The sequence below is a fragment of the Copadichromis virginalis genome, linkage group LG22 (assembly GCF_057382275.1).
Source record: "Copadichromis virginalis isolate Kocher_CV1m ecotype Utaka linkage group LG22, C_Virginalis_male_GT1.1, whole genome shotgun sequence".
Lineage (NCBI taxonomy): Eukaryota > Metazoa > Chordata > Actinopteri > Cichliformes > Cichlidae > Copadichromis > Copadichromis virginalis.
The window spans coordinates 7,635,604-7,656,278 of NC_140638.1; the positions used below are offsets into that span (position 1 = coordinate 7,635,604).

The window sequence follows — 20,675 nt, forward strand, 5'->3', positions numbered from 1 at the left end:
TTTGATGATTGTAGAAAAGCAGGAAATTTATTAGAAGGGAAAACATGAGGATTGTGACAACAAGATGGCTTCGTTTATTCCTGTCATGATCTACTTGAAATAGAAATGTGCAACAAAAACCCCAAAACAACCTTAACTTATTCAGTCTAAGGAGTCCCCTCTTATTGCCTGCCCCTCCCCTCCGTTTTTCTGCCCACCTGAGCTGTTTGCCAGCTCCAGTCCTTCGCCTCGGTGGGCATGACGCAGCTCTGAACTCAACCAGCTGGAAGACAAGGGGGAGAAGGAAAGAAAAGTTTTGAGTGAATTTCTAGAGAAAACGTAACCAGGCATGACTTCAAAAACAAAGCTTCCTCGGTCAAACAAAATGTACCTGCCTATCTCACAAGCCCATAAAAAAATGCATTTAAGGTGGACAAAAACATCCAGACTTCGAATCAGATTAAACTATAGCACGTGTACATTTACAGCTTTCAAAGAGTGACAAAACGCATTGGAGGCATCACAAAGCACGGCATGGAATATTAAGGTAAATTTAGCATGAAATAGTCTCATTGTGTTGAGCAACAGTCTGAAATCTGCCTCCCGGGAGCGCCGAACATCTGTTGTCGTTTTTCATCACAACAGCCGGGAGAGACTAAAAATGCATCAGCATTCAAGGGAAAGAGGAAGGTAACACAGTCTGCATGCAAGAAGCTCCTACTGAACACCAGGTGACTACAGAGGAAGGAGGCGACTCCAAAGGTCAAGGAGGAACAGAGGAGTGAAGGATGAACGCATCCACTTAACACACTGTTTGCTGCTACAACTACACGTTTCTTTTCCAACTATTTATTTATGAGTGACTTATGTATGTATGTATGTATGTATGTATATATTGTACTATTCTTAGTTAGCGTATTGTCTGTCTTGTCTTAATGTTGGTTTAAAATGGAGCACTGTAACAAAAAATAATTTCCCCCAGGGATCAATAAAGTATTCTGATTCTGAACGCACAAAGAGGATACAACAGGAAAACCTAAAGGCTTTGTTGTTTGTAGAAGAACATTTTTAGAAAAAAAAAAAGTTTTACAGCTAAAACTGCTTCAGCGAACATAAAAATAAGTGGAAACTACAGAAACAAGATGAGATGAAACGAGATTAAACAGTATTCTTTGGAAGTCTCTATTTAGTGTGAAGGCGTTCGTTTCTTTTACTGGTTTTCCTTTTAGATCACAACTGTTTGATCTGAAACAGCCACCATCAAAACAAAAACAAAAGGTTAAATATAAAATACACCTTTTGGGAGCTGCAGAAACAAAAAAGACTGAACTTAAAACATTTCCTTGTAGTATCTACTGTTAAGGTTTTTGCAATCGTCCTTCAGCTCATGTCTGATCCTTGTGACGTCACACAAAGTGATGTCAGTGCTGAGAGCCTGAAGCACAGCAGAAACACAAGTTTAAAAAAAATAAAGTTCACAGTTAAAATGTAACTTTTGATTTCCATTTTCAGACCTCTGAAGTAAAAAAAATAAAAATAAACAGGCATCTTAAGAGGGGAAAAAAGGAGCTTGAGATGGCTTCATTGTGTGTGTTTAGCTCACGACTCTTTAATGTGGAACTGCATTGTATATCAACCCTGCAATAAGTGATTTTGTGCCACTTAGGGGCAGCAGACCCAAGCTGAATCACTATACACACTGACATACAGTAGTGTCTTTTCCTCATTTTCTGTCACATATATACAGCACACACTGTTGCAAATACACACAGCAAGCTCATTAAATATGGCCCGAATTTCAACTACTGCACGCATGTTTCTCCACACATAGCACATATTCATATCTTTAAAAGTCCCCAGACTTCACACAACTCCAATTCAGCGATGTTTCTTTGTACTCCTGGATCTGTTTGAAGCCATTGAGAGGAAATGTGTTTCATATAGTCTTCTCAGGCACGCAGAAGCTCCACAAAACTGATGCTCAAGCCTTGATTATGAGCTGATAAAAAAATCAGGAGATAAACCGGCTCAGTTCATTCAGTGGATGAACTGAGCCCAGTTTAAGGTAAATATGAAACTGGAAATTAGCACAGCACGTCCCCTTTTAAGTCGATACAGTGACAGTAAGAAAACACTTGCTTCTTTACACATCTTGCAGCCAAAGAACATTCAATCATTTTTTAAACTATATTTTGGTCTCGACCAACTCTAGAGGAACCATCTTGCTCTTTATCTGCTAAACATTTAATTCCAAGTCTTAGTTATCTGTAGCTGTACAGGTAGTAGGTTTTGCATGAACAGATCCCTGCTTTGGCTGAAAAATTACACCTCAAGAGTGGCAAGGTGATTGTGTTTTATCATAAAATCTAATCATAGCCGCTAAAAGTCTTCATGTCTTCCCAGAACTCTTAAAGTTTGGTCACAGTTATTTTAGGAACTAAACACCAGAGAAAAACCCCAAGAGTGCTTTTTTCTAATTACCCATCGGCAGTAAACATGCTGACTAAACTGAAATGTCAGTTATCTGGTTGCGAATCAGTCATCACGGATTCAGACGTGAAATTATCTGACAGATTCTTGGAAGTGGTTCGAACTATTAAAATTCCAGGATCAGCGTCAAGGAAACAACATGTTGGAACCAAAACTTTGTAAACGCTGCAAAAATATTACTGGTATTAACAGGCTGAGCTGACATCATGCCAAAAAGTGAGCATCCTGTTTCACAGTTAAGTACATAGTGATTAAAAAATTAAAGGTATTACGACGTATTAAAGATGAAGTGTGTTCTGGGAAACAACTTGGGGGAAGGAAGTGTCCACTTTCCACTCCTGATTCATCACTTCTGTAGCAAACTATATTAGGAAACACAAATGAGTCTTGTTCTACACTTTCCCACATATCAATAGATCGCTATTTCTGGATCCACTGTCAAGCTGTTTCCCAGCTCCTGCAACCAATTTCTCTAGACCAGGGGTGTCGGACTCCAGGCCTCAATGGCCGGTGTCCTGCAGGTTTTAGATCTCACCCTGGATCAACACACCTGAATAAAATGATTAGCTCATTACCAGGCCTCTGCAGAACTTCAAGACATGTTGAGGAGGTCATTTAGCCATTTAAATCAGCTGTGTTGGATCAACGACACATCTAAAACCTGCAGGACACCGGCCCTCGAGGCCTGGATTTCGACACATGTGCTCTAGACCCTGCCTGATAGTTGCATTCCTCCAGGCCTCTATCTTTAAGAGGGATAGGCATAACTGCAAATCTTAGGACTACTGCTCATCAATCCAGTATTTTTATCATTACTTCCAACCACCAAATGATCCAAAACTGATAATGGTAATTTCTGAGCTGCAGATCAGATGATGGTTTCAGCATCTCAAGAGTTTAATAATGTACACACCTTTAAGACCTTTAAGGCTTTTAATCAGTAATCACATTTATATATTAGATAACTGATCATTTAGTTAGTGGTATGTGTGCCTCAGGCTGCTGGTATAACACACCTGGAGCAATTCCAAATGAAATACAAAACGAAAACTGTGCATTTCTCCGTGTGTGATGGACTTCTACTAAACATTTTGATAGGCTGCTCATGTTTTTGCCTTTAAAGGCAAAAGACTTGTGGTGACAAGTACTTTCCAATATCACCTCTAGTGAAGTGCAATCATACTTTTGAGCTTTTCTCTCTGCCTGCGTGCTGCACCACACCCACCGCGGGCAGCAATGTGTGGATGGGAGGCCAAAACTGAGAGAAAACGATGGTGTGGACGTAGCCTTAGGTAAAGCACAATGTCTTCTGCATCGAAAACAGAAGTGCATTAAGGATCTTTATCAGTAACTGAGGCAGTCAAAGTGTGAAGATACAAGCTATTTTTTTCCTTTAAGCACTGAAAGCAATACCACTAATATGAGAGCAAACTGATGTTCCAGTCTTGATCTGCTGACTCTGTTTAAAAACATTTTAAGTCCGTGTGTGTCAGACTGAGCAGATTTGTGACTGGTTCAGCTAACATGCTGGTGTTTTCACAGTTAGCGAGGGAAAAAGGCCCTCTGTGGAAAAATACGCTGACCTGACTGAAGTACACGAGGGAAAACAGCTTTAAACTCACACATAGGTGCATAAATTGTACTGCAAAACTCATTTTTGTATTTTTGGCAAATGTCGGCATTAAATTGATGCTAAACAATGACGCAACTTATGTCAGGTAAAGCTCAACTTATAAGCAGCGTTTATTTTTTTGCCATTAGAGTTAAGTGGAAATCTGATTACCAGCGAGTCTCAGAGACACAGATGGCCTTGAGAAGTTAAAGCAATACTAAATATAAAAGTAGACTTTCAATCATACCCGTGTTTAGATCTGAGCGAGTTGTGAGTATCGCTGTTGATGCAAATTGCAGCAGTTGGGCACTACGGGGTTTTAAAGTACCTTAATTGTCTACTTGAGTGCGTCATTGGCCACGGGGCCAATCTGTGGCCAAGAACTCACCCTCCTGTTTTCAGAACACACCTGAGGCTGTTGCCACAAACATTACTGTGCCTCAACTTTCCCCCTGCACCCTGCTGCAGAGGTTCAGTCTGCAGACCTCTAACATCAGAATATAATTCATACTATGACACACTCCACTTCCGGTTTTGCTTTTTCTTGCACTTCAGATGCATTCAGGGACAAGAAGGAGCAGCAAGTACAGCTGGTTTGGAAAAACAGAAGATCTAATCTAACATTAGGAGAAAAGGTGAAGAAAAAAAGGCAAAGCCATTGATTAAACAAGAGCAAACCTGTCCAGCAAAGGCAAACAATATGCAACAAATGTCAATATTTTCAAAATGCGCTCTGGTGAGGAGCATCTATACAAACATGCACGGCGTTCTGCACTGCTTAAATGTCAAAACCTTCTCACATCTCTACGGTGAAAAGCAGCAGTGTGGTGCTAATCGATGAGCTCTATTTTGGCTTCTTCTGTGATGAAGAGTAACGAAAACGATTCTACATCCGCTCTGTTCCTGTAACATTGATGATGCATTGCTGCTGAATTTCTTGAGCCGTGACGGCACACCGAGTCTCCATCTTCCCCGTTTACACTTCAAAGTTACATTTTGTTGCCACTCTGACACTCGATCCACTCTTGTATAATCTCCACCACGCGGGGGGAAAGAAAACAAAACCAAAACATGAAAACAGTCAGGTGAAGGGCAATGCGGCAAAGAAGAAAAACTTTAAATGAAGAACACTTGGTCTTTACAGGCTGTGGCACGAGCGGGCATTTCCGTGGCGGCGGAGAACGCGGCTACGATGGAGGCGAAGACTACGTTTGGGTTCTGGGCAGCGTCGACGGCCGTGTGCAGACCCCTGGCACTGTAGTACTGCACCAGAGGGGACGTCTGCCGGTGGTAGGCTTCCAGGCGCGAGCGCAGGGTGTTCTCGTTGTCATCGCTGCGGCGGATCAGGGGCTCACCCGTCACCTGAGTGCAGAGTAAAAAAAAAGAAAACACATAAGACGAATCAGAAACTGTGTTCTTCTGAGTTCGCAGATCTTTATCCCTTCTGCCTTCTTTCTTGCATACACAACGGCTTCTTCTTTGTTTCTACTCTGTAAGCGAGCAAAACAGGATTTTTTGGAAATTTTTGCTTTATTTAAAAAATAAAAAATTGCATACAAAATGTAAAGCACGTTAAAAGTAGAAATGCCCGACAACACGATCGGTTGTGCAAGAACTGATTAAAAATAAAAAAAAAATGTAAATATCACATGACTAATCCAAAGTGCATACAATTTTACTTTATGAGTTATATTATTGTTTCAGTCTATTTTATTGTACAGTCTTTACCTTCCAACATAAAGTGAGTTGATGCACATGTTGTTGTGATTTGGTGCTATACAAATAAAATGTAATTGGAATGTAATTAAAAAAAGTAATATCTGATTTAATATAAAACGTCCTGTATTTAACTGTAAATTGTACAAATGAACTGTTGCATCGGAAACTGAGCAGATAGCGTTCGACAGTTTTCAAAGCGAAAGTTTTCTCAATTTGTGCTTGGTACAATATTTCATCAGGGGAGAAACCCCCCCCCCCCCCCACCTTGTGAACACTTGATTTGTTGTTTCCGTTTCAATACTAAATATAGTGTTTCACCAAACATCTTTCAATTAACCATAAAAGGCACAGCACCAATGAGTTTTCAATCCAAATTGTTTTTTTGTGTCAATATAGTTAAAGGCAATGCATGTGCATGCACAAATAGGACTGGCATTAAGCCCTGGTCACTCATTGACCATTAAACATTGCTTTTGTGCACTGGGATGTCAACATAGCTACATGATCATTCGCAGTCAGGTTTCTACCACGTTGCCATAACTACAAAAGCTGTTGTTCCTCAAACTAATTTTTTTAAAAAGAAAAAAGAAAAACAGCAGAAACAGGAATCAAAGCACCGACTTAGGATCTGATGTTTTTCTGCAGAATCTCTCCTTTAAGCTATCGCATTAATCTCCCCCTGTGCTGGCTGTGAGTCCCTGTGCTCTGGCACTGATGTACGACAACAAACACTTGCAGAGACAGACCTGCTTGCAGACTCAGACTCGTGCCTGCTGTCAGCACCTGATTACAAAAGCTGGGAGTTGAATGACAAGCCGAAACAACTCCAAGGTGCAGCAGCAGTCATGTCCCACTTTTGAAACACTCGTGTTACACAGTACTTGTGGGTCCAGTCACACCTGACATTCATTACATGTAATGTTTCATGATTACCACATCACAACAGTGCAAGGTGCAAAATGTGTGCTCAAACGACACACACACATGAACCAGCTTGGTGCTAGTCTCTGCTACATTAGGTTCAACAGCACCTTAAACATCTGCACACACAGACTGAATTGTTGCAATTTTCACTAACGCATAAAACTGTACAGTCGTTGGAACGTCAAGTATAAAACTAAAAGGAGAAACTGAATAATTAAAATTAAGTCTCTCTGCTGCACATTCCTTAATCCACAGAAATCTACTCATGGAAAAAACAGGAGACAATCTCAGGAAAACTTCAAAGCTCTCTACAGTTGTTTCTCCGCATCTTCAACAGCAGAAAGAAACATGAGATTATAACTTCCAGTTGTATTGCTTCCCCTTTTTAATGCATGTGTGCAGACGGAGCACGGTTAGACTGCCAAAAAAACAAAAAAAAAAACAAACTTCAACTTGAGTTTATTTGAAGAGCAGACACTTCTAATGTGACTCATGTCACTTTATTAGTAACAGGATGTGTGAAAATGAACATCGAATACTACATTTCAAAGAGGAAACATGCCTCATGTATGCAAACACAGTTTTCTACACATTAGTGGTTCTTATCTAACATTCACACACACTTATACTCCAATGAATGTATTGGAGAACAACTTGCCCAAGGACACTTTTGGCATGCAGACTGAAGCAGCCAGGTATCGAACCACAAACCTTAAACCCTCCATGCACATAAACACAGGTAGTGTTTGTAATTTGGTAGTCCTTGTTCTGCCCTACAGCCACCTGAACTTGTTTTCCACCTGCAGCACATTCTGATTAAAGAAGCCCTCCAGTCTGCTGAAGAGCAGACAAACAATTACAGTCACAGCTAAAGTGCAGGTGGAATCTGAGAACGGTGGACTGTTGAATCAGAAACTCTTTGTAAAGCAGCCAACTGATATCATGGACTACCACAATGGAGACGTAAAGAGTGGAAAAGTGTTTAAGGAAAACGTGAGAAAGGACACACTGGCTGGCAGGCAGCGACTCAGCTTTTGGGTATCGGTGAAGACCTGCTAACTGTTCATCAAGTTTGATTAAATTCTGACAAACACTGCAGGAGTACTGGTTCTTGTGACGCGTGGGTGGATGACAGATAGCTCATTTTATAAGCTCATCAGTCCTTAACATAGATGAGCTAAATATAAGTCAGCAAAGAGACTTGGGGAGGTGTTAAGCTACCCGAGCGGTCTCTGTATGATAAACCCAGACATGGTCAACGCCATGTCTTCGTCTACTCACACACTGGTTGAACTCTACTTTGAAGCACACCACCATCTCACACTATTAATATAATTAAAGAAATGAAACTCCTTGTTTAAACCATTATTATTAGTTATAATCACAATTTCTACCGTCATGTTTCTAGAAAGCTTCACACTGACCTTTTTCCAAACTCATATTAAAACAGCAAATGAACTTCAGGTCTTTTTTGGTAGGCGCATTTGTGCGTGAAATGTGTTTTTAATCATCATAAAATGAACTTTTGCCATCTGCCAGGCTGAAACAACTTGTTAGCATTTTTAAAAATCAAGTTAGTAGATGGCCTAATACATGACCTTTGGTCTTTTATTTAGTACATGTGTCATAATCTCCTGTTGCAATAGCGCAGACAAGAAACTTCTCGCCGTCGCCACACAAATTTTATTCAGTTGCTGCCAGCAGACAAGTTCCCACATGCAGAAAATAAAATGAAGGAGTGAAGTATTCAACCCAATACTGAGTAACAGCCAGTGAAAAGTATTTGCCCCCTAAACCTAATGACTGGTTGTGCCATCAGCAGCAGCAAGAACTGGATTTAAGTGTTTGTATAACTCGCAATCAGTCTTTCACATCGCTGTGGAGGATATTGACGCACTCTTATTGTTGCCACATTGGAGAGTACAAGAATGAACGGCCTGTTTATGGTCCTGCCAAAACATCTCAATCAGGTTTATGTCCGGACAGGCCACTGCAAAACATTTTTTTAAATTTTTGAGCCAATAAGAGGAGGACTTGTTGGTGTGTTTCAGATCATAGTCCTCCTGCTTAACTCAAGTAACCCAGGGCACAAAATGATGGCTTGACATTCCAGGATTTTCTGGTCAGGAGCAGAATTCATGTTTCTATCAGTTACAAGTCATCCAGAGCCTGAAGCATGAAAGCAGACCATCACACTACATCATGTTTGTCTGCTGGAATGGTTAAAAAAATAATAATAAAATGCCATGTCCATTTTACTTCACATGTAACAGGATTCAAACCTTTACAAAGTTTGACTTTTGTCTCATCAGGCCACAGGATATTTTCTCTAAAGTCTTGGGGATCATCAAGATACATTTGCTAAATATCAGACGAGCCTTTTTTGTTCATCTCCCGTGGATGCCACTTTTGCCCATTCTCTTTCTTATTGTTAAATCGCTATGTTGGTGCACCACTGTTCCAAATTTGCTCCACTTTCGGATAATGGCTCTCACTGTGGTTTGCTGGATTCCCAAAGCCTTAGAAATAGTTTTGTAACACTTTCCAGACACAGACTTTGTTTCTCGGTTGTTTCTTTAGACACATCTTTAGGCAAGACGTGTTGCTTGTGATCATGATGCAATCTTTTAGCCTACTTTGCTTTATCAGAGAGGTTGAAGAAAAATCTGGTTTATCACAGTTAATTCATGATTTTGGGGGGCGTCATTTACTTTTCCACACGGGGTCAGGTAGGTTTGGATAGCTTTTTTCAGGTAATAAATGAAATCATCATTTAAAAACAGCATTTTGTGTTTATTCTTGCCATCCTTGCATAACATCAACATTTGTTCCAGTTGATTTGTTTGCTCCACTCGTTTGTGATACATTTTGTTCTTTAAGAGCAGATTAGTGGCTCTATTTAATTGAGAAAATGTACTGAATAATCTAAAATGCATGGAAACACTGATCTAAATCTTTCTGCTGGTTTCCAGGCTGGCAGTCATTTTTGGTGGGTGGCAGTTTAGCCAGAAATGGTTTCTAAGTGGGTGGAAAGTACTTACGTCATCCTTCATGGACTCTTTGGGGGGGTTGAACTCCTCGTGGTAGGAGCGGCCGCTCGGCTGATGAATTAGTCTGGGGAAACAGAGGGAAGATGGTAAGCGGAAGCAGAGCACAGGACAAGGACGTTAAAGAAATCAGAGCAAGAGCGAAGGAGGTTTGACAACCACGGTGACTCATTAACTACTTAACTGTCCTTTTTTTCCATCCCACATGATGCCCTTGTCCTACTTGGGCTTGAAAAGGCAGCAGTCTCTTCAAAAAGGACCCCCACAGACAGAAAGATGACTCTCTGTAAACTAGATATGCTTTCTACTCAGTGTGACGTGTGAATAATGTGGAGTGGGTATAGTGAAGAAAGGGGACACCGATGAATGTCTGAAGAGACGTCTGCGTGTGGGTCAGCTTCAATTCAGGGCTCAGAGTCTCATACTGAGTGTTCTGAGACTTGTTTTGTAGATCATTAGACGTATTAATGTACTGCATAAGAACAAAAGTAAAAGGAGAGAAACACACCAAAGAAAACAAGAAGTAACAATTATAACTTATTTTCCAGTTCTCTCTCATTTCAACATGTACAGCTTATGCAAACATTAGGTCAGACCAGAAAGTAACACATTTCTGTTTCAGTTCACCAGTGCTGACTTTCTCAACAAAAGCTGAATGCAAATCTTGCAACAGTATGTATAGCAATGTAATAGGGATAGAACGAGGAATGAATAATGATGAATCAGAATTCAGAATAACTGATGCATTGTTTTGAAATGTACCAGAATAAACTCCATTACTCGCATGCATTTCCAGTTTACTTAGATGTGAAGGTCACCGAGGTTCAAAGTTATACAGCAACACCACAGGAGTTACGTGTAACCGCACAACCCTGTGGTGTTGGCGACATACATAGGTGACACGCCACCAAAGTTCATCAATCAGACATTGCAGCTTTCAGCAGACTAGCATTCTGAATATAGCTAACTGACAAACCCATGAGTGCATGGCTGATTACCAAATTACTACATAATCCACATTAAAGATGTTACTTTAGTAAACTTTCATTTATAGTTACAGAAATACAAAAGGTAAAATTCACAGCACATTAATATGAACATCACAAAGTGCTTCACAAAAAAATGATAAAACTTTAAAATGAAATGTTACCACTTTGAATATAATTTGTTCTACTGATATTCAGTTCCTAAACCATGTGCGGACACTTATTGGAGCTGATATACTGACTATGGATGCCCTATTACACATTCAGCAGATGCAGACTGACATTTTGAATGACGTGGCCACTCTGTGAATGCAAGCATTAAAATCCATTCTTTTGTTAGCTTCTTCCTATGATTACAATATCTGCCTCTTCAGCTGCAAAATGCTGTGTGTTCATCACCTAGTTGCCAACTAGGGCTGTGCGATATGACCAAAATCTCATATCCCGATATAAGACATCTATCGTCCGATAACGATATAAATCACAAAAATGTAACATTTTCTGTAAATTCTGTGAATCTCGGGCAGCTCGACTTGTGTGAAGTGTTTCCAGCTGCGTGTCGTGTACCTGGAGTCGAGTGTTTTAACTGATGTATGAAACTATACATTTTTAGACATAAGTTGTAACGGCCGACGTTTTCTTTGTATTTATTACACAGCGTGCTGCGGGGAAAAGCCTGTTCTAACGTTTGAGTCTAAGGTTTATTTTTTAGCACCTGGCGGCTCTTTTTTGCTTCTCATCCGTAAATACTCTGCATCTTTCACGTGATTCTGTTTATTTTGAAAAGTCTCAACAGGATCTTGAGCTTTATTGTGAAAGGTTTATGTGGAAAATACACAAGCGGACACGCGATGGTTTTACTGTTGTTGTTGCTAACGACAAGGCATAAAAACAAGCGCTTGTCCGTCTGTAGTGTGGTTATATAAGCGCTACATAAGAGAAGGAGAGAACTTTAAGAAATTAATATAGCCACTACAGTGACCATCAAAACGATGAGAAAATATTGCCGTAAACAGTTTATTTTGCGACACCACAAAACAAACGATAGCGTAAAATGAAACGATAGACGTTTTTAAATCGTCATCCGATATATATGTTATATCGAACAGCCCTATTGCCAATCCTATTTTCTGTTTAGACACAGGCTTATTAGCGGTTAGGGAATCAACAAAATCAAGAGACTACTCTGTGGGCTCATCACCTGGTAAATAGTAGCTGTGTTTACATTGAAAATCTTAATTGTGGCTGCTTGAGAGCCATGAATTAGATCAAAGTTATTCAGATATTAGAGTATCATGTTTTTTCTCTGCACACGTGTCTCTTTAGAGTTAAAATCTGGAACCAGATCATAGAACCTAAAGAAGGAAAGAAGGTGATTGGACTTCTCGGACGTTTTACGTCTCATTCGAGAACGTTCTTCAGTTCTAAAACCAAATGGTGGAGAGTACAAAGCATTTAAAATCTAGTTGTTGACCCACTATTGATCATGTGGCTCATCACATGGGTCAAAGTGTAAAAAAAAAAGGCATAAGTCATTATCAGGCTTTCTTTCTAAGCTCTTTAGAGTGTCAGCCAGGCACTGAGCAGCTGTGGTATTCAACATGTCCCATCAGGGACGGACACGTCGACTTCTCCAAGAATTGAATCTGCAAACCTTCTTGCTGCAGATGCTCAATCGCCTACAGGCTACTTTTTGCTAATCATGTGCGTTCATGCTCCATTTCTCCTTAACATCATCTCACTGTCCCAGAACCTCCCGTCCGCATGAATCAATCTACTCTACCTGAGTAGGTTTAACACGCTGACAGAATGAGGAGCTGCTCACTCGAAGGAAAATCACCAACTTGCCCTTATTGTCCACTTGCTACCCACCTGAGAAATAAACCACACTCTTTCTCTGGTCTTGAATAAATCATTTTCTGTCATATTTCTGTCAGTGCGCCCCGGGCACTGACGAGCCAATGGTGAGACTTTTCTAGTCATCTTACTACATGTAGAAGATTCCTAAAATAATCTCTGAAAAGCTGTTTATATTACATCTTAGGTGTGAGTGTAATGTGAATACAGTGATTTATTTTACAGCCTCTGTCAGTGCGCCCCAGGGTGGCTGTGGCTACAATGTAGCTGCCATCACCAGTGTGTGAATGTGTGTGTGAATGGGTGGATGACTGGATATGTAAAGCGCTTTGGGGTCCTTAGGGACTAGTAAAGCGCTATATAAATACAGGCCATTTACCATTTACCATACTGACTCCCACCTGCCACAGATCCTGCGAACCAGCAGAGAATCATCGACGGAGAACTCGATCACAGAGTCCAGCTTCTCGTCTCTCTTGTCCAACAAGTCGTCCAGCTTGAAGAGACAAACACAGGAAGTCAAACATAACAAATCTGCTGTAAAGTACAAACTGACTTTTTTGACAACCGACTGTATAACACTACTGTTTTCAGGTTTATGTAATTAAACTTTAATAAAAGCTTTGTTTTTCTCTGTGAAGTTTGAAGAAACTTAAAGTAGATAAGGACAATGTTCACAAAACCCTTTTAAACAGATTAATTATGCCACCTAAAACTATTTGCATCCATTAATTTTAGCCTGGTTATTCTGAGTTCTAGGTTTAATATATTTGAGAAAATAGTTTTAGAGTTTGTGTGTGTTATCAGTTTGTTAGGAAAGTTGAAACTGAAAAAAGAAAATGAAATGTAGACACTAGAAAAAGTTGCATTTCCTGTGAAAATGCAGTATGAATGCCGTATAGTGGAATCTGCTAAAAACAGCAGAAGAAGCAGAAGTGTCTGCTGAAAAGAGGCGAATAAGCTGAAATTTGTGCTAAAAAGTGAAGAAGCTGAAATTTTTGATGAAAAGAGTTGAAGAAGTTGAACGGTCTACTGAAAATAAAATGTTGCCATGAGTAGGATTCGAACTAGGGCCTCCCGCTCTCAGAACGGCTGTTCATCTCACTGAGCTAAAACACAGCTCACCTCGGCGAGCTAAACTGGTGATCACACTTGTAATAAAAAAAAAGTATAAAAGTTGTGAGCACCAAAAGCTGAAAAAGAAACCTACCAGCATGCTCAGTTCTCATGAATCAACATTAAAACTAGTTTGTTTAATCTCTTCATTAGCCAATCTGTATTTAAAGTAAAGCAAACTGCACGATGCTCAAGAATTATTAAATCAACATTAAAAACGCACCAAAACACTAATAAATTAAGTCCTCACCATCTCTGCTTGTTTGACCGTTCGGGGGAATCCATCCAATAGGAATCCGTTCCTGCAGGCCGGCGACTCAAGGTTCTTCTCTATGAGCTCCACAACCATCTCATCGCTGACCTGCAGGGACACAAAAACTCCTCTTTATCAAGCAACAATATTTTGGCCTTATACATTTATTTCATGTCAATACAAAATCTTTTTATACAGCAACAGGAAATGGATATTAAAGTGCACAAATATGAGCAAACAGCACCAAACTGTGAGAGTCAAACAGATGGCAGAAAATCACACCAGGAACCTCGGTTACATGCTGGGAGATGAAATGGAAACAAAGAGCTCTGCAGCAGCTGCACAAACATGTGTACAGCGCTGGACACAAATATAGAGGAAAACACACAGACGCCTAGAAATGTTACAGAAGTGAGTTTTGACATTAAAGAGACTTAAGAGGCCACAGAATCACAAACAATTTATTATGATACAGAATAAAATGGCTTTAAAAATCAACAAGATTCTCATCCCAACACCATTTCCACCTTCAAAACAAAAAAAATAAAAATCTTGGGGTTCATTGTTCTGTATTAATTTGTGCCTCTCATATGTAAACAGTTATATACACAAGTCAGGTCAGCAGAGCATGTCCACCATAAAAGTATAACATGATTTTATAGGTGAATCTGATCCAGTCTCAAATTTTAAAGTAGTCATTATAAAGTTCATTGAACTTGATTTAATACAACTCGATTTGAATGCTACATACAGATCATGGATTGGAGTGTAGTCTTGATAGTGATCATGCAAGAGCATAAAAAACTGAACTGGAACAGACATCCGCCCGTCCACATCGTGCAGACTTCCGGGGATTTAAAAAATGCTTTTTCACTTCATGCCTCTCTTACGGTGCGTGTTCACACCGAATGTGATACACGCGACCAAAAAGCGCCAGACACCCCTAGCTGGTTGCGTGCACATTCGCACCTCGACGCGTGACCAATGCGAATTGGTCATGCTTCAAAATATGCAATTTTTTACACACGTGAAGCGGAAATGTGGGAGGAAGTAGTGCCAGACGGTATGTTTGGAAGATGGCAGCTGTCAATCTAGCGTTTGAAGAGAGTCTCTCTTCTCTATTTACTGTGGAGAGCAGAGCAGCAGCTTAAAGGACGTCCTCGCCGTACCTGGGACCATCAGGTCCTCCAGAAGAGTGAGCAGTTTGGTGAGTTTCACCATTTGCTCCCGGAGCTGCGCCTGGATGACGGCCGCTTTCGGCGGTACCACCGTCTTTCCCTCGCCCAATTTGAGGATCTGCTGTCCCGCATTGGTCCAAGCGTCGCCCGTCTAGACACCAACTACAGGCGCTCAATCCCACCTTCAGAGCGCTTCAGAGTGTTTTATACGGTAGTCCTTTATTGATACCCGCTACCTGATATATTCTCATTTGAAGTCCCAGCGACTTCCCCACAACGACTCTTTTAAGAGCCACCCATAAACCTCTAAAGAGCGATCCTGCCTTTTAAAAATGTTCTTAATAAATGGAGCTTGCCTCCAAAATAAACTAACCCCTTTTTATTCTCTTAAATAATTGGTCTTCACTATGTTCCTATATAGTAGTATATTTTTTCTTTAGTATAATATGAAATAAATTCCACATGTGTCAAGTTGTCTGTCAAGTTTGCTGTGTAGTAGAACCGAGACATTAGTCATTACAAAAATTTCAAAATAATATTACAATTCTCGGTAGAGAAAGCAGCTGGTGTCATACAGCTCCGGGTGGTTGGCTACGGCGTTGATGAGCCTTTCCTCCATATTGAATGAAGGGCTTTGGCTAGACCTGCCCCTTTGAACTAGGTCAGAGAATCACATCACCAGGTTCCTGATTGGTTGTCGCGGCGCGACTTGACACTGGAGTTCAGATCTTCCCAACTCGAGCGCGATACGCGCGAATGCACAAAATGCACCACACAAACTGCCATGCATATTTTTATTCGCGCTTCAAACGCGTCAGTTGCTTTTTCGCGACGCAAATCTGCTTCTGAATTTCGGCAGGACCCACAGTCACAATCATGCTCCTCCATTGACTTTACATGTATACCTGACGTTCTGGTCGTGTCTATCGCGTTAGGTGTGAACGCACCATTAGTTTTGTTTTAGCATTATTGTTGATACAGTTATGTGGTTTTAATCAACTCTATTGGAACCATCACTGCAGAAAAGGAAGGAAGCAAGTAATTGTAATATAAGGAAAACATGAGATGTCATCAAAGACTCGGGATGACGAGCTGCAAAGTCAATAAAAACCTCAGAGGAGACAAAGGGACAGGAAGAAAAGTTTATAGAGAGATCATGAATAGAAGAGCAGTTACCAGTTTGCCAGAATCCATCGTCTCCTTAAGCCTCTTGCCGAGCTCGGAGCCTGAAGCCACCATGGCCCTCAGCATGTCTCCAGTAGCCAGGTGGCAAACGCAGTATTTCTCTGCTAGCCGAGGGGCCTGCAGGGGAGAGAGTGTTTTTTAATATGGAACTACTATTCATCACTACCAAACACCAACTGAAGGAAATATTTGGCTGTTGACCTAAACACTGATGAACAAATACTTCCTGCACCACTGACAAATAAAACCATGATGTAGGTTTCTGAGCATAAGGCTCTGAAAAGAAAGTTTTCAGCACCACAGACTGATCTGTGGAGCTCTCGACCTTCTAGACGGCGTAGCTTTCACTTTTTCAACTCATCTGAGGATTAAAGATTAGAAGACATTCTCTTTATATGTTGCAACTAATGAAGTCAAAGGTTATAATTTATATAAGCTCATTAAAATCATAACAGAGTGAAGATCCTTAACCAACAAAGGTGAGCTTAATTCATTTAGACAAGGCCTCAACTGCAGTAGAGCATATGCTGCATAGATGCCAGCAATGTCCAATACTTCAACATCTCCAGCTAACAATTATTTTCACCACTGACCGATTCATACTATTGATTATTCATTTAGTAAAAATTGATAATTGAGGGAATCTTGACATATCCTGAAGAAAAAAAAAAATTACATTTTTAAATGAGCCAGAACCAACAACTATCATTCCTGCTTGTGCACAACATAATTAATCATTTTCCTTTTTATTTTCACATAACGCTGTGTTTTAACTCTGTGTTGTTGTTTTTTTAAATTCTCTTAATGCATTGCGAACCTTTAATCTCTTTTGGTAAGCACACTGAGTGTACATGTAACGAAACGTGTTATAGAAATAAAATTGACGCTGAAGCTTTATTTAAAACATTTGATCGCTCCAATATCGGTGATACTAAAACGGGGTTTGCAACAGAGTGCTTTTGGGTAAACAAAGCACTCAAAACAAATGACAACACTAAACAAATCAGAGAGCAAACACATGGATCTATTCTGACAGCACGTGTCTGTGCTATCAGACACGTCCATGTGCCTGAGCAGAGAGGACTGCACAGTGAACCGCAGGACACAACGACGAAGGTCACACTGAGACAGACATCTGGGTTTCAGCGCTCTACACAGCTGCAACAGAAATCCTACCGAGTTATGTAACTGCGACACTGGAGCCTTACATGCCAATGAAATGCTGAAGAAATTCCAGTTTTGCACAATATAATTCTAAGAAAAACCCACTGATATGCAACTGGTCTTCTCAGACTTCCATCTGAGTTTTCTCCACACTAGTATTTCTGTATGACTGCTGCAGCTCTGGTTGCAGGCTCCCGGGAGGTTTCTCAAGTACTAAATGTTGGCTATTGTTTCTAATTTACAATTGATGTATTTATATGTAAAGATGAATTAGTAAAACCTGAAAAAATTAGAAATGAAGTACTATTCTGAATGATAAAGTTAAAAATAAAAAAGGCAACTGTCTTACCTGGTAAATATTTTTATTGATCATTTAGTTAAGGAATATGAAACTAAATGATTTATTTTCACCACAATTTTACAACAATAAATACAGTCAAAAGAAAATATTTACATGTAAATATCAAGAACTGTTTTCAACATTATTGTGAACAATTCACCAGTCAACAACAACACGTTATTTAAAATAAACCACAGATGCTCCGGGTTTTTAAGGAGAAACAATAGGCAAACTAATTTTAATAACAAGGTATTAAACTGAATCAGCAGGTTTTTATAAATATGGGTTTGTACTTTTCCTGCTGCTTCATATATCATATAAAAAGTTTTTCAGTTGTGAACTTAAAACAATTTTATGCTTCTGTAGCCTGTAAACAGCACAATATACTCAATTTATAATAACAAATGTATAAACTGCTTTTGGAAGGAGTCCAGTATTAAACTTATTTCGAAATAGCACCAACAGAAAAAAAAAAGACAAACACATTAAAATAGCTGTCACAAATTTGGCTGGTAGAGGTTTCGGTATGCACTTCACTGTGAAGCTAAAAGCAGATAATGCATTGAAATTTCTTAGAAACTCAGACATTAACGGGGTCGTTGTGAGAGTAAATTTTATTATTACATAGAGGATTAGAACATATACCTAGAGATAAAGAGACTGACAGCTGGCTCTAAAGCCTGGCAGGCTAGCATTAGCACCGACCATGCGCCTAGAATACACTACTTATATTTCAGGCTAGCCGCTAACAGCTAATGCTAGCTCATTAGCTCGTCTGGATATTTCTGCTCTCACCTGAGTCCCCTTCCCAGCTCCAGGAGGTCCAAGAAGGATGGCACGAATGCCGTCCTGCACATCGGCTATCGCCTCCTTCAGCTGCGTGCTGGGGGCCATGTCAGGACCTGGGGGGGCACCGCGGCAGAAACTTTAATAAAGTCCGTCGGTGAAGTCCTGGGTAGACTTCAGCCAAGTTGGCTAGAAAAGGAAGGACCGCCGCATTCTCTTCCGCTACAATGCATAAACCCCGCCCCTTAGACTAGTGCGCTTGATTGGCTGTCAGACTGCTCTATCACCAGAACAGCTGAATGACTTGCTCAGGGCTCTGTCTATCGCTACCTGTGCCAGCTGATTGGATAGAATTCGTAAAACACCTTGTGTAACTTACGAACAGGGCTTCAATAGAAAATGCCAATTTGTAAAACAAATAAACAAAGCAGAAAAAACAACAACAGAAAAGTATCATAGTTACTTGAAACTGACGTTGAATAAAAAAAAAAAACTTACCAGAATGAACACTAGAGTGCCACATAAAATAAAGATTACACATTTATTTGTTTTATCCTTCATAATTAAACATTTCCTTTTGTTTTGCGGATTGTTTTTTTTAAAATATATAATTAGTATAGTATTGTTTAATGGTATTTTAAAATTGAATTACTGATTTTTGTGACTAAATTGACATAAAGTTTACACAAATGTTCACTGTTAAAACTTTTAACAACAATAATTAATATATCAATATATTATTCCATAATTTATCCGACCATCCTCTTCTTAGCCAATCCAGTGTTGCTGGGGCATATCCCAGTTGCCACATAGTGTGAAGCAGGGTACACCCTGGAAAGGTTGCAATCTGTCAAAGGGCTAACACATAGAGATGAGGAGTGTCTCTGATCACCCCAACCAGTCGTGGCAGATGGCAGCCCCTTCATGGGCTTGGTTCTGCTAAAGGATTCTTCCTGTTAAGAGGGAGTTTTTCCTTCCCACTGACACCAAGTGCTTGCTCATATAGGGTCATCTGATTTTTGGGATTTTCTTTGTGTTTCTGCAGGGTCTTTACCTCACAGTATAAAGTGTATTTAGGCAACAGTTGGTGCAACTTTTGGTGCTGTATAAATAAAACTGCCAAAAAAACGTTCAACACGTGAATTATACTTCTGCATCTGATCTAGGCTGTAACTTATGCCCTATATCAAACTTTTGCTTAAAATTCTTGAAAAAAAAAGTAAAAAAACAACAACAAAACATTTGTATAAGTGTTCTCAGCCTTTGTTCAATAATTTGTTAAAGCATCTTTGGAAGCAAATACATCCTCAGTTCTTTTTGAGAATTATTTCACAATCTTGGCACAACTATTTTTGGGCGATTTCGGCCCAGCTGTCATGTGCCTTTTAATGAAAACTGTCTTTCTTCTACCACACAGGCCTGAATGGTGAAGTTTAGAAATGGTTGTCCTTCTGGAAGTTTCTCCTCTATCCACAGATTAATGCTGGATCTCTGTCAGAGCGACCACGGCAGTGGCGGAGCGAGGGGTGGCTTACTGGGCTTAAGCCCAGGTTGTTTTTTCAGAAGCCCGGGGTCTTTTGGAGTGTAATTCTTTCATAGTTAGATGCCTGGCTGACAACTGTATAAAATTGTGTAGAATTTTGAGGTGAAAATGAATTTAATGCATTTTGGAAAAAGGCTGTAACACAAAATGTGTATTTAAGACACGAGCATTGGAAACAAAACATGCGACAGAATCAGTAAAAAGAAAACAAAATGTAGAACAAATAATTTTATATGTTCCAAAACAATTTCTGTCTGTAATAAAATTTAAAAAAGAAGGACAAAATGTGCGCAACAAATAGCCACTCTAGCTTCACAGGTCACACACACACACACACACACACACACACACACACGCACGTATATATATATGCGTGTATGTGTGTGACCTTCCTGTGAAACTGGATGTTTTATGGCACATTCATCACAGAGCTGAAATGGAAGATTACTTCATTTTATCCCGCCAAAACAGGAAGTAAATTACCACAAGTTAAAAA

At 39.9% G+C, this 20,675-nt stretch overlaps 1 protein-coding gene across 2 annotated transcripts; it reads right to left on the minus strand.

Moving 5' to 3' along the window:
• Positions 1-18,847, minus strand: ak2 (adenylate kinase 2). Of its 2 annotated transcripts, XM_085445670.1 has the most exons (7): positions 18,646-18,847; positions 16,338-16,463; positions 13,981-14,091; positions 13,016-13,110; positions 9,766-9,838; positions 5,224-5,443; positions 1-262 (listed from the first exon to the last, which is right to left on the minus strand). In XM_085445670.1, exons 1-7 carry the CDS (start codon positions 18,742-18,744, stop codon positions 255-257), a joined length of 732 nt encoding a protein of 243 aa, XP_085301796.1. In that variant the 5' UTR covers positions 18,745-18,847; the 3' UTR covers positions 1-254. The 2 variants fall into 2 exon arrangements, with proteins under 2 accessions (XP_085301796.1, XP_085301795.1); XM_085445669.1 differs by lacking the exon at positions 1-262 and having other exon boundaries at positions 4,564-5,443.
• Positions 18,848-20,675: the final 1,828 nt, after the last annotated feature.

Coding starts and splice junctions, on each gene's coding strand:
- ak2 (XM_085445669.1), bottom strand. CDS start 18,744: ATGGCCCCCAGCACGCAGCTGAAGGAGGCGATAGCCGATGTGCAGGAC. Junction 13,111..13,980: donor CGGTCAAACAAGCAGAGATG/GTGAGGACTTAA, acceptor TGTCTCTTCAAG/CTGGACGACTTGTTGGACAA. Junction 9,839..13,015: donor GTTCGCAGGATCTGTGGCAG/GTGGGAGTCAGT, acceptor CTGTTTCCCCAG/ACTAATTCATCAGCCGAGCG.